Raw genomic sequence first — 13,312 nt, 5'->3', positions numbered from 1 at the left:
TGTACTGTATTATGGAGCTCAAGTGTCGGTCGCTCTCGTTGGTCCTCGAAAAGCGTTATGATATGTTGTGAAGCTTACCAATTGGCAGGCCTGCATGCTTGTACAGGGTTGCTAAAATTTTCAAGAATGTTATGAAACATTGTGGCAACGTTGCAGCAATGTTGTACATACGTGGACACAACATCGTGGGAAATGTAGCAGCCATGTTTTTCACGTATGTTGTCTTGATATTGCCAAAGGAGGACACTAGCCACGTTAATGCAGCCTAAATAGGTAACATTGCTGCAATGTTCCAGCAGCAATCTGTGCTACTAGGGTACCTGCAGGTCGCTTTTGCTGACGTGAACTTCGGCTTTGTCAATTCGCCCGCTTCTCGATCGAAAGTTGTAACCGGTTGCACGCCCTTTGCAGCTTGCGAATTTGAATGAGCATTCGCGCTATAAAAATGACCTTCAACGAACAAAATGCGGTCGGAGCTCGCTTCATGAAGCAGCTCGGCAGAGCTGAAAACATGCTTCTGGCCGCTATTCAAAACAGCGTAGAAGTGCAGCTGCAATGTTCGCAGGGAGGAATATTGAACTCACCCCCCAAAGGGAAATTTCTCACGGAAATACCACAGTGGCCCCACTTTTTCGAGAAGAAAATTCAGGGAACGCATAAAGCAAATGGAACCCCACCGCTCATGCCCCGCTCGATGAGTTGTCCATATATTCGCCCTTGAGTGTCACCCCTGTGTACGCCCGAAGGTTAGATTGAGACGCAAACAGCAGTTTGATCACCGGCGGCTGGTTTTAGGTCCGACTAGGCGTGATTGCACAGAAAAATTTGCCACAAGTCTCCTCAGCCACCTTTTCAATCGCCGATCGGCGCGGCGGCATCAACCCGCAGGACACTGCGGCACAGCTCGGAACACACTGACGCAAACAGCGCCCCCGCTCCAGCTCCTTGTGTGTGCGCCGTCAAAAACGCTGTTTTCCCAAGGTGGCACGACATGCCTAATGGTCGGAAAGGCGGCGTCCATCGATCGAGGCAGAAAGGCTCGACAGCGCGAGCTCGCTCTTGCGAAGTTGCGCGGAATCAAAACGGCCCGGTCGAGCGCGCGTCCCGAAAAAAAAAAAATTAATTTCCCTGCGGACAACGAAGAAAACACGCTCGCCAGCCACGAGCCTACGGGTGCGGGACAGTGATAAATGACATGAATAGCTGCTTTTGAAATCAGAAACGGTCGAATAACCTCGGAGACCAGCCCGCACCGCGGCGCAAGCGATGAAATCCGTCGCTCCCGCTACTTTGTGTAGGTCCTACTCTCAATTTCCACCAGGGCACTTCGGGTCATCCACACAAAAAGGACTACGACTCTCTGTACATCTCGACTTCACCCTGCCCGTTGCACCTAACTGTGCCAGGCCCCAAGTCTCGGACTTCGTCACCTAAGGATCAAATTGCATATTTCGTAGCAAGCACTTCCGTCTGCTTTCGGTTCGCTTCGAAGTGCAAAACTCGTTCAAAAACACCCTTACAGCGTAATATCGCCAGCCCTTTGCCTGTTTGAAAAGACTCGTATTAACGGTGGCTGAAGAAAAAAATACATTTTTTTTTTAATTAAACGATCCCAGGTGCAAAACGACAAAGCAGCACAGTCGCGCGATACGGACATTGACTCTTTTCTTCCTGGCAAACAGTTGGTTAAAGCAAACCTGTCCAACGCGCAGCACGGAACGTAATAGAAGTGCGCGTAAAAGTTACCGGTTTTATTGCGTTAAAACAAAAGAGAGCCCAAACAAGCACCTTGATGCAGCTGTTGCTTGAAAGGACTGGAGCTACGTCAATGTTGACCGCACTAGAGCTATTGAGAGAAACGATCTGAATATCGCGGATCAACAACTAAGCGATCCAGGAGTGAAAAATTAGGACTGCATTCAACAGGTTTTTCGGTCCTATGTCACGGTCTGGGCACTGGCCGCGGACATGGGCTCGGTTAGGATGCACGCACTACATCGACGTTATGCAAATCACCGTGCGGTCTTGCAGGCGTACATTGAATTAAAACCCAGCAGTGATTCTGGCGGCACGGTTCGCACAAAAACCACACCCCGCGCGTGCGATTTCCAATGCAAAAATATTCGCGTTAGGTCACTCTCTCGTTGGCCCCAATCAATCCAACGCTCGTTGTACAAGCACGTCAGCCGCGTAATGGCTTAGCTTCCCGCATTTACCGAAAGCGAGTTCTTCCGCACAAAACGTACGGACACAGCCTCGGGCGGCGCTCCGACGATAGCCAGGCAAAACACAATGGCCAGCCGTCGCGAAAATGGAACGAGCTTGAGTGAAATGCAAACGCCACGTTTTGAGCTTTGGTTTTGATTCCGACTCTTCCGCCGACTTCCGAATGCAGTGCAACCGTGCAGCGGTGTTCCGATCGCGATCTGTCCGCAACCGATCGCGCATGTAGTACGACAAGCCCGCGCCGCTGATCACACACAGCAGCAGCAGGAATGTAAACAAGCTCTGGAGCGGCCGCTCTGCGCGACTCGTCGCACTGAGACACGCAGCCGCAGTAACTACGAAAAACGAGCATGCTGTGTATGTACGGCAGGCAGTGAAGAAGAAAAGACATTCTCTTGCGACATCTGAACTAGGGGCAGGCAGGTGCTGCGCCGCGTAAAACAGCAGGCTCGCCGCATTTACAATAACCCCGCCGCGACGCCGCGAACAAATCATTGCGACACACATAGCTCTGTCTGTGGCCGTCGCTAAGCTGACTGGCTGCTGCTGCAACCGTCCGGGGTTACGAATGAGATATTGGTTAGCCGGTTAGATAGTGCAACGTGCCGTGTTGACGGCCCTACGGCTCGAAGAGGCCGTCAAACCGCGGCCGCGACTAGCGCGACGCGGGCTTGCGAAGCCGTGCCGCGAGAGCTAAGACGGCGACGAAACCTGCGAGCGCTCGAAATGCGGCTGCTGCTGCTGCTGCTGCTGCTGCTGCACGGTCCGATCTCGCGTCCGTCTCACGGCATCGACACGATATAGCGGCTCGGACCTAGGCGAACGATGGCCCAGCCCAGCGTGCGAGGGAATGGCTAATAGAAGATGAAAAGAGCGCTTGCTCGAGGGACTCACCTGCACCAAGCCATTTTAAGCGTTTTCCTGGTATTAACAACAAATTTAATCACTCTTTAAATGGGTCTTTTCACAAATGTCCGACACATAGCGCCACCTACGGAAACTAGCGATGGCGAAACCGGCGCCATCTGCCGCAAAAAGCAGCAAACAAAAATTTGTACCAGGACAGTGTTTCCGGCACAACTTTTGTACAGAGCCAACTTTAGGTCACATGGAGTGTGCGCAATGCAACCCAAACAAAAAACGTCATAACATCAATAAAACAAATAAAAATAAACTAACATTGTAACGAACAGATTAAAGTTACTGTTTACTACAAGTATAGCAAACCTTTTTCTTTCTTTATAAAAAATCAGTTCTGATTTCGATGTTTGTGGTCTTGCAACAAATATCTTTATTCATGGTGTAACAGGGTACTAAAGGATACTATTCGGTTACTGTTGGTCAGAATAACTCAAATCTTTGGCACTCACTCTTAGCTCATGAAATAAGTTCCCGATTATGTATTTAAATTAAAGTATGTCGAATACATCACCGCGCCTTCTGAACATACTTTATGCTCAAAATGTGCACTTGTGACTAATATTCTTTAAGAAGAAGACCCGGATAACTCCCTGCAAATAATAGTTCACCATTCTTAATTTGCATATAATGTATACTTTTGTACGAATGGTATATTGTTTTTTTTTTTTCTGCAGACTTTTGTTCCAACTGCGTACTATGACATTGGTTATATTAACTATGCTATGACAGCGGTGTTTGCTTTTTGTACCTTTTTTCATTCGATGTGGTGCAAAGACCTGCGACAGCCATATTCTACAAATTCGTTGTAACGTCCGGCTATTTTAAGGAAAACATACGACTGCAACGTTGCAATGTGTAAACCGAATGAGTAAGTCAAGTTGCTCCGTGCAGCATTTTCCGTACTTCTTAGTCTTACCATGTAGTTTATTAATCGATGAAATGAAATGCAAATCCTGGGCTCCGATTAGTTCCATTTTTGCACGTTAAGCAATTTTCATACCTCTGTGACACTGGTGCACGCCAGGGGTTTTGGAGCGTCCCTTCACCGTTCTCGATCAACATGTCGATCAACCACAAAGGCGTACACCGCTATAGTGCCTAGAATATTCCATAACACCGCCGTCCTCGACGAACGAGGGCGCACTCTAGGTGCTAAGGCGGTTTTTGTTGTCCCGTCAAGCAACCATATACCGCGGACAACGTTTCTAGATAAAGACAGTTGGGAAACTGCGCCGGCGAGCCAGGGAGCAGAGCGGCTCCTCGCGATCGCCGTCTAGGCGGTGGCGCTGCGGTCGCTTTAGGATGAGCGCGTCGTCTGCTACTCCCAGCTTGAGGGTTGCTGGAAGGAGATGGCTCGCGTCCGTTAAAAAAACAACGTATTTAAGGAATATTACCCACCCGAGGAATATTATCAACATAAACTACGAGGAGGCAAGCGGTACGTCATGTTTCTCTAAACCGCGGAAAGAAGGGCTTCCAGTTTTCTCCGATATTCACAGCCAAAAGCTCAACCTCGAGCATCCTGCCCTCACGTACCCCAGACGTGGAGCGCACGCGGACTTCGCAATTCGTAGATGAGCGCGGCTAGAAGCAGCCGCCCCCGGCGCAGACGATGCGAGGCGCGAACTAACGTTAATCATTCGCGCAGCAAACAGTGACCAAGCGCAGTCAATGGGCGCCGCGGCGGTGAAGAGAAATCGTGGCCTCTGAGATTAAGCGCGGTGTTAGGGTACCGATGCTTGAGCTGGTCACGGAGGCCATAGAAAACAAACGCGGTACTCCCACCACCCAAGAGATGGCGCTCGCATCTCTTTGAGATGAAATCGGCGACAGAAAGGGGCCGCATACCCGGAGAGAGTTTTCCAACTGTCTTTATCTAGAAACGTTGACCGCGGAGCAATCCCGGCGTGCATTGTGGGCGTAGCAGACGACAGAAGCGCGCGCCTGCCGCTAGTCAAACTTGTGCTGTGCTGCGGTGGAAAACCAATACATTATACAAACCTGGTAAGTACCACTTTTATACTTACTATGCCTTAAAACGGACAACAATAAGGAAGCTTTGTGCGCGGTTTCACCACAAACGAGCCAACGGTTGTGACGGGAGAATTTTTCAAATCTTTGCCGAAAAAGTTGCAGAACACTGTACAAGTAAAACTTCACCAGACAGCGCCTGGAAGTTACCTTTAAGACGGCACTTTTATTTTCGCTGTCACGAAACGGTCTTTTAGAACGTGGGAATAATTGCCACTGGAATTACAGTCCGCTCATTTGCAAAATGGCGGTTTCTCCACTGTGCTCATTTTGTGCCGAGCTTGAGACAGTGGATCCCTACCCGCTGTTCTGCCGCCGCTTCTCTTCTATTAGAAATGCCGTTTCACCAGCTGGGTCTGCCTGTGTCCAATGCAGTTCTTTCCTTTGGCGCTTCTTCACTTCGACGAAGCAACAAGAGTGCGCGCTGTGCTGTTCAAAATTTTCCTCTAGAGACATAGCGACTCTCATGCTAATTTTAATTTTTTATATTTATATTTTCCTGATTTTCAAAATTTATTTTATCATTTCGGTTTCTCTCAGTCAGTGCAAAATTGAACCATTACATTTTGCATTCGAATTTGCACATAAAGACCATCGTCCAGTCTTCGATCTCCCAGCTAACAGGTCCCATGCCATGCGTCGTCCAATCTGTGAGCCTATACCCTATTACTACTCCTTTTCCTCTATAAATGCTCCTCTTTCCAGCAGTCCACTGCCTGTGCCTTGGCCACCCCCCGTAGTGGGTATGTGCCATTTTATTTGAGGCCAACCAACCAGTTTGAAAGCTGCGGTGCGCGGATTGTCGCCTTTCAGTTTCCTTCCGTGCGGTGGCGCTCGCCACGCTGTTTGCCCGACCAGCGTGGCCCTTCGCGTCTACGCCATGGTCACCGCCGCCTGATTTGGAGCAGTCAGCAGATATCAGCATGGAAGATATCAGCTGTCCTGTGCCAGTTGTTGGCAGTGACGCTTATCTTACAGTATAAAAAAGCTTCAAGCAAGGGTGCTTAAAGCATCCCACCAAAAAGATGCTAGAGTTTACCAACATTGTAAACAAAGCAATCCCGATTTCTTTGAAGGAAGGTCCCGTTTTTGAAAGGGACGTTTTTTGGGAGCTGCTAGACGAGCTTGAATTGCAAAACCTTGTTCGGCTTGGATGTGCAGAGCATATGGCCACTTTTACATGCCAAGTGCTGCATTTTGTCATAGTGACACGCATCCACTTCTAGGCGAGAGACGTGAACCGTTGGCTAGAGAACAGAGAAATATTGTCATTGCAAATAAAAAAGCTCGCCTTCAAGTAGCCATTCCCTCCGTGCTTCCGACTGTCTGCATTTAATGCTTGTCTGTGTTCAATGAAATTAACATTCTAAAAATGAAAGTGCAGTACGCTGCTCCTGTCTGTGCTATCATTGCAAATAAAAAGCTCTTCTATTGTTATTCCCTCCCTGCATCCAGCTAAGTGTGTCTGCATTTATACTTGTGTTCTCTGAAATTGGAATTCTAAAGAACGTGCAAAATGCTGCTCGCATGTGCGGTGCTTCGTTGATAATATAGCGCGGAATTTCGTGACTGATCTAGAAGCGGAACATCGCTAGCTTTATCCTTTCATTAATGTTTCGTGCATTCTCCCGAAGAAATATTGATAGCTCTACTCCAACATACGCATATCATCAGCGCTAAACGTCGCAAACGTGATGCGATAAAGCGCAATGCAAACGATTGGTTTTTTGCGAACTGGCATCAGCCTGCTCTTTATCTCACCCTTACTAGCCAGGTGAAACATTTCTTTAACCATGAGGCTGAAGTTTCAACGTGACAGCTCCAAAAGTACAACAAATTTGAGTTCGACGTGTTCGCTCCCAATCCCAGACAACACACCTACATCCTAAGGACGTCCTTGGGAAGTCTGCGGCAGGACTTTACGCACATCCTGCGGATGTCCCGAAAAAATCCGAAGTGAAACGCCGAAAGAAGTCCTTCGGATGTCTGCCGAGTACATTTTTGGGACCTTCGCAGGACTGCAATAGGACGTTACTATTTTTATTTTTTCCTTGGCCAGGACCCAATATAACCTCGTGTCCTTTTCAAAAGTGGCGCTACTGGTCACGCATGACTGACCAAAATACCAGAAGCAGAAGCAGTGCCTCGTAGCCGCAACAGAACCAGCTTCTGCTTCTGGCATTTCGGCCAATTGCATATGGCCGAGAGCGATGCTATAGTAAAAACGACACAAAGTTAGAACACAGGCCTGGATTATGCTGCACAGTGATTTAAAACACAAAGCTTTGGCTAAAATAGTTTTATTCAAATATATGGGGCATGCTGATGATCAGGCCGAATGCTGATTCACAGCTGAATTTTATTTTTAATAACAGCACATGAAACAGAACAACTCACATAAAGGAAGCACTAACACAGCTTTAACAGCTCCTCTCAGGCATTTCTCGTTATTAAGAGCAAGGTCATGGATGGTGTGCACATAGACCTTCCTTCGCAATGTGTGTAATAGGCTTCATTAATTTTGGTTAGCTTGTCTGGTTAGTGTGAGCCAACATTATCACGTTTTCAAACTTGAAGCAGTAGGATTGCAATACCATAAGTAGCCAAGCCAACCCCAGATGCAGAGTTGCAAAATAGAGAGATTCAAAATAACTATACGGTTAAAACAGCAGGTATAACATATAAGTCATGTAAGGTCTAAACAGGCTTCGGGATGATAATCTTGGTCAGAACAAAAAATATTAATTGCACTGCAAAGGGCATGACATTAAAGCAAACAGTAGCAGCATACTGTAAGGCATAAATATTATATTACTGTCTTATAAATAATGAACGCAACAAAACACAAATATGCCACTCAGTGCCTCATTGGTCATATGGTGCTCGGCTGCTGACCCAAAAGACGCGGGTTCGATCCCAGCCATGGCAGTCCCATTTCGAAGGAGGCGAGAAGTTGAGAGGCCAGTGTACTGTGCGATGTCAGTGCACGCTAGAGGACCCCAGGTAGTCGAAATTATCTGGAGCCCTCCACTATGGCATCCCTTATAGCCTGGGTCGCTTTGGGATGTAAAACGCCAAAAAAACAAACTAAAAACACAAATAAAACTTTTTTTACTGAAACAACAATACAAGCATACGCAGCAGAGGTGAAAAAAATCTTGATCACACTGCACGTAGCATAGCTAAAATGAGGCAAATTATGCGACTGCAATAAGGTATAGGAACTATTGTCTTATTTAGAATAATCAATGTTCTTAAAACACAAATGACCCTTTCTTGCTATAACAGTAATACAACCCAACTACACAGATTAGAGATTAAAATAATAACATAAGCACTATCTGTCAGGATCAAATTTCAGCAAGCATGCAACTAGAGATAAAAGCAGGTATATAGCTGTGCATAAGTAGTAGGTGGCCTTCAAGGCAATTAGCATGGTCAGAAGATAAACATTTCAGTCAAGCTGCACGTGGAATGACTAAAATAAGAAAGGTTGTCTGACTGCTACTATGCTTGTCTCACTCAAAACAATAAAGATTATTACATCACAAATGAGCCTTTTTTTGCTATAACAGCAATACATGCACACAGATCAGAGGTTGAAATATTGACACAAGCACAACCATTCAGAATCACATTTCAGCAAGCACAGGACTAGAAATAAAAAGCACGTATAAGTGTGCCTAAGGAGTAGATGGGCTTCAAAGCAGCTAGCACGGCCAGAAGAAAAAAATCTAAAACACGCTGCATATAGTATGATATTAACATTAACAAGTTACAAGACTGCTACAAGCCACAGGAACTACGGTCATCTCTTACATAGACAATAAAAGTCATTAAAATCCACATATCCTCTTTTTTTTCCTGGAACAGCAATACAAACGCACTACGGGGGTGAAAAATAACTCTAGTAGTAGCAGTCGGGAACAAATTTACACAAGCATAGTGGGACTAGAGACCAAAACAGCAAGTATAGCTCGATACAAGCAAATTTCAGATGGGCAACAAAATGCCCAGCTTGATCAGAGAAAAAGAAATTGTTCATGCACAAAGCATTGCATTTCTAGACACTTAAGTATACTATAACTGCTAGGTATCAATAAAGTGACACGTTTTCAAGATATTGCTTGTCTTTTCATTCTAGGCAGTCTTCTTTTCGGTTCTGCTATAGTGTCATCGAAAAGAAGAGTCATGTATACATGTAAAGCAGAAATCCTGCCACCTGGGCCAATGCTGAAATAGACTGCCTTGCTGGAAGAAAGACAAAAAAAAAAAGCCAATACATATAGACACTTCTTTCAGTTCACCTTTTTTTTCAATCACTGACTGCATTTGAAAAAAAACAAACTTGCAGCACAATATACAAATTGCAGCACCTTCACATGGTGTTGGCACCAAATGGTACTTGCTGCGAGGAATTAATCCTTGCACAAGTAAATGTACATACTTCCAGGAGTAAAACCACCACAAACAGACAGCCAAGTAAAGAGAGGTGAGTGAGGACTTAGCAGGCTAAGAATACCCAAGTTAACTTAAAGATACATTTCATGATTCTACCTAACTACACAGGCTGATATGCAGAAGTTTTCACGGTATCTATTGAAATAATCTACTGAATTCTGTGCTCTCTCAAAATCAATCATCTCTCAGCACAGTGTCACAGGAAAAATATCAACAGTTTCGAATGAAAAATCCTCAACCCAAGATGTTAATATCAACAAAAAAATGTAGCACACTAGCAACACACTCACCGTTTAGTTTTGCTCAGGAGCCAGTTTTCTTGCGCATTACCCGTTCAGTTGCATGCCGAAACCATGACATGGCTGCCTTTTTGATTTCTTTCAGCGTAGTTTGCTGTGCCCGAGTTGAGGTCTGCTGGTCAGTTAGGCAACCTATATACAGATGAGAGGGTATATGTTATGTATTTTTTATAGAAAAATATATCTCACCTCTAAAAATTTTTGTAGCCAAACTTTACTGCATTTCCTTAATTTTGAATCAGCAGGCAAAGGGCATGGGCTTGAGTAACAAAGGATGGCATATTCCATTGCTGGACCATGCCTTCTGCGCAGGCAGTATGAAAACAGTCCCAAATGCACACTATGAAAGCTGTAATTCTAGCTTGTTCTAACCTGTGGTAACATTCATGGTACTGCAGCCATGAGCCAATGAACCAGATGACAACAAAAATCCATGTGGCTAGTTGTGAAGTGTGTGAATGTGCAGATCTGAAAATAAACAATGGAAATTTGTCATTTTTTTTTTTTCAAAGCAAATATCACTGGTCTTGACGCAATCCTACCAAGACCTACAAATTCAATTATAAACACTTAATGTAGATATTGATTCTGTGATCTGATTTATATTCGAAGTCTTAAAGGGATACAGACACAGTGTTCTGGGGTGCTCATTTTTCTGCTTTTAATGAGACGTAAAAGCCTAGCTATTATTCATGGAAATAAGCTTAAATATCTAGTCCACAGTGTGAACAGTTAAACTGTCTTATATGAGTACTTTTGGTCTCTGTCAGGTCAATGCCAGTGCTGGAGTCCATTATGGCATCATGTGATGGCATGTTTAGGACTTACCTCATGTTTTGCTAGTGACTCTGCCAACCAGTCCATATATAGATGATAGACGTCAGCATTGGCTAACAGCTCCTCTGTCAATGATTTTCGGCATGTGGAATCAGTGAAATCAGAGAATTTGGAATAGTAAAACCCTTTGTGCCCAGGACAAAGATAGGATCACTTATTGAATTTAAAATTTTATGCCTGTGCTCCTTTAAGATTTGAAATAGCTTCCTCCAAATAATACTTACTGCACATGATTTTGCATATATTCAGCTCACAGAGCCTGTTCTTCCCTTGGCACCATACCAGCTGTAGCTAGAAGCCAGTTCAGATGTTAGAATCAACGTTTTTGTTAGAATACTTCGCAGAATGCGAGATGTCTTTTCTCTTGCAGTGTCTCCATCTTGCACAGTCATGTGATTTCTCTAGATCAAAACAGAATTAGGTTCGAAATCAGACCAAGAAAATAAAATCAGGATTTCTCAAGTTAACAGTGGGGAACTCTATTGCTATAGTCAGTTTTTATCATATTGAAGGCAGCTGGCATGCTGTTGTGAGGTATCCCTAGGTGGTACAATTAAACATGCATATGCCCTTCATTATGAGCCATCCATGTGACACAGGGGCAGATTTGGCCCTCGCCAGCAAAAAATTCATACGTAAAAACATGCATGACCTCATTTTTTGGATGCAAAAGGCCCAAACAACACATAGAGTTCAAATGAAATTGCAATAGTTCTCTTCAATACTATATATATCTAGGTAACAAACCAATAGAAGAAAACTGTGCGCATGCAACAGTTATAAACAGAATACAAAATTAAAACAGCCCCGCCCCGGCTCAGTGGTCGCGGCACTCGGCTGCTGACCCGAAAGACGTGGGTTCGATCCCGGCCGCGGCGGTCGAATTTCGTTGGAGGTGAAATTCTAGAGGCCTGTGTTCTGTGCGATGTCAGTGCCCGGGAAAGAACCCCAGGTGGTCGAAATTTCCGGAGCCCTTCACTACGGTGTCCCTCTGAGCCTGAGTTGATTTGGGACGTTCAACCCAAACAAACCAATAAACCAAATCAAAATTAGAACAGGAACTTTAGGCGCATATTCAATCGAATGTTTAAGGCACGGAACATGCGACGAGCTAGGATCTAGTTGCTCTTGCGACTTTGCAGCAGCACACGGATCAGATTAAGAAGGGTCGTATGCAATACCATCGCCAGCAGCCGACGCTATTAGCTCAATATCACGACGTGCCTCTCGGCGTGCACGCCTGTAAGCATTACTCCTCGGCACCGTAGCCATTATGCTGTCACCAGATTAATATACTGGCCCCCAGTAAGCTTCTGCTCATGTTGAGCCAGCACCAGTCACTGAACTTTAATACCGCCGCTAAAGTTACTTCAAAAGCTAGAAATCACGCTACACGGCTCACACACCAGGCGAGGACTACCGACTGCCACTTACTTTCACTTGCCGCATGTGCCATCCGTGTTTCCCGCTGCTGGAACCTTGCTGAATACGTAAAAAAATTTACACTCGTTACGCAACCAACATGCAGTAAGAACGTCAATAATTACCTGAAATTTTGGTCCAAAAAACAGAAAACTGGCTAATACACGCCTCAAACCACCAAGCTAAGCAAAATAACTTGCATTGTTTTTTTTGTTTCACTAGTGCGATGACGATGGTGGTGCCATTGAGCTAATGAGCAAAGAGCCTTATTAAGCAACATGTACCTAAGACAAAAATAAAACTGTGATCCTAAATAAACCAAAAAATAACTGCAAAAAAGGATGCGTGTTATTAAGTTTCATGATCAGTGCTCTAAGAGCACGAACAAGTGGCCAATTGTTTTTGCTGTGGTGTCACTGTCATCGTCAGTGGCTGTTATGGTCGGAAGGCGGGAATACAATTGGCGTCAAGGTGGTTATGTTGTGATCTTGGAGGAGAAGAGTGCAAGCTTACCCTCGATAGCTATAACAAAACGGGTATTAGACTATTTGAGCCAGGTTTACAGTTAGAGTAATTAGGTCGCCCTTCCCTAATTTCGAAGTTTTAAAGTTTAGGGTTTCTGTATTCAGCTAATGGCCCTCTGCTTTTAACGGTTTTTTGGCTCTTTCAAAAAATAAGTACTGGGTTGTGTATTACTTTGTGACATCATGCGCTTATACATCGCATGGATTATTGTTTACTTGTTCTAAACAGCTGTATCAAGCCCGCTAGCCAAAGACGTCGGAAAAGGACAGTGGAGCGTGCCACTCGAGCGCTCATGAGAATTGTATGGCCATCTGCACGATTCAGACCCTCTGAATATAAACACTTCCTTATAACAACCGATCTGCGACTGTTTTCAGGATGATCCCACCGCGGCTTTCATACGGACGTCATGTCCGTGTAAGGTTCGAGCCGCGACTGTTCCCGGGATAATCCCAGTGCGGACTTCATACGGATGTCCCAGGGACGTCCTGTTAGGGATGTGGGACGTGCGTACATTTTTGGGACGTCCTACGGATCTTTGGTGTTGTCTGGGATGTTATCGCGGATGAGAACAGGCTGTCACACCAACT

At 45.2% G+C, this 13,312-nt stretch overlaps 1 protein-coding gene and 1 long non-coding RNA gene across 5 annotated transcripts in view; both read right to left on the bottom strand.

The window, feature by feature from the left end:
- LOC149335084 (uncharacterized) overlaps positions 1–3,232 on the bottom strand; it is a 99,490-nt gene extending 96,258 nt beyond the window's left edge. For 2 of the 3 annotated variants that reach the window (XM_089551764.1, XM_089551766.1), the window contains exon 1: positions 3,121–3,213. In XM_089551764.1, coding sequence (XP_089407890.1) covers positions 3,121–3,134 — 14 coding nt within the window. In that variant the 5' untranslated portion in view covers positions 3,135–3,213. Of the gene's footprint in view, positions 1–3,120 lie in introns of all 3 variants that reach the window. The other variant, XM_089551765.1, reaches the window with a different exon arrangement.
- A 4,152-nt stretch (positions 3,233–7,384) lies between these two features.
- LOC149335083 (uncharacterized) lies at positions 7,385–11,050 on the bottom strand. 2 transcript variants are annotated; one of them, XR_016284001.1, is made up of 4 exons: positions 11,030–11,050; positions 10,311–10,406; positions 9,930–10,070; positions 7,385–9,429 (listed from the first exon to the last, which is right to left on the bottom strand). It is a non-coding gene; the product is annotated as an uncharacterized LOC149335083 (long non-coding RNA). The 2 variants fall into 2 exon arrangements; XR_016284000.1 differs by lacking the exon at positions 11,030–11,050 and adding an exon at positions 10,767–10,952.
- Between the last annotated feature and the right edge of the window lie 2,262 nt (positions 11,051–13,312).

This window comes from Amblyomma mixtum, chromosome 7, assembly GCF_055824585.1.
Source record: "Amblyomma mixtum isolate Tamu chromosome 7, ASM5582458v1, whole genome shotgun sequence".
NCBI classification, from domain to species: Eukaryota; Metazoa; Arthropoda; class Arachnida; order Ixodida; family Ixodidae; genus Amblyomma; species Amblyomma mixtum.
Note: the sequence above shows the minus strand (reverse complement) of the source record. Positions and strands in the feature narration are given on the sequence as shown.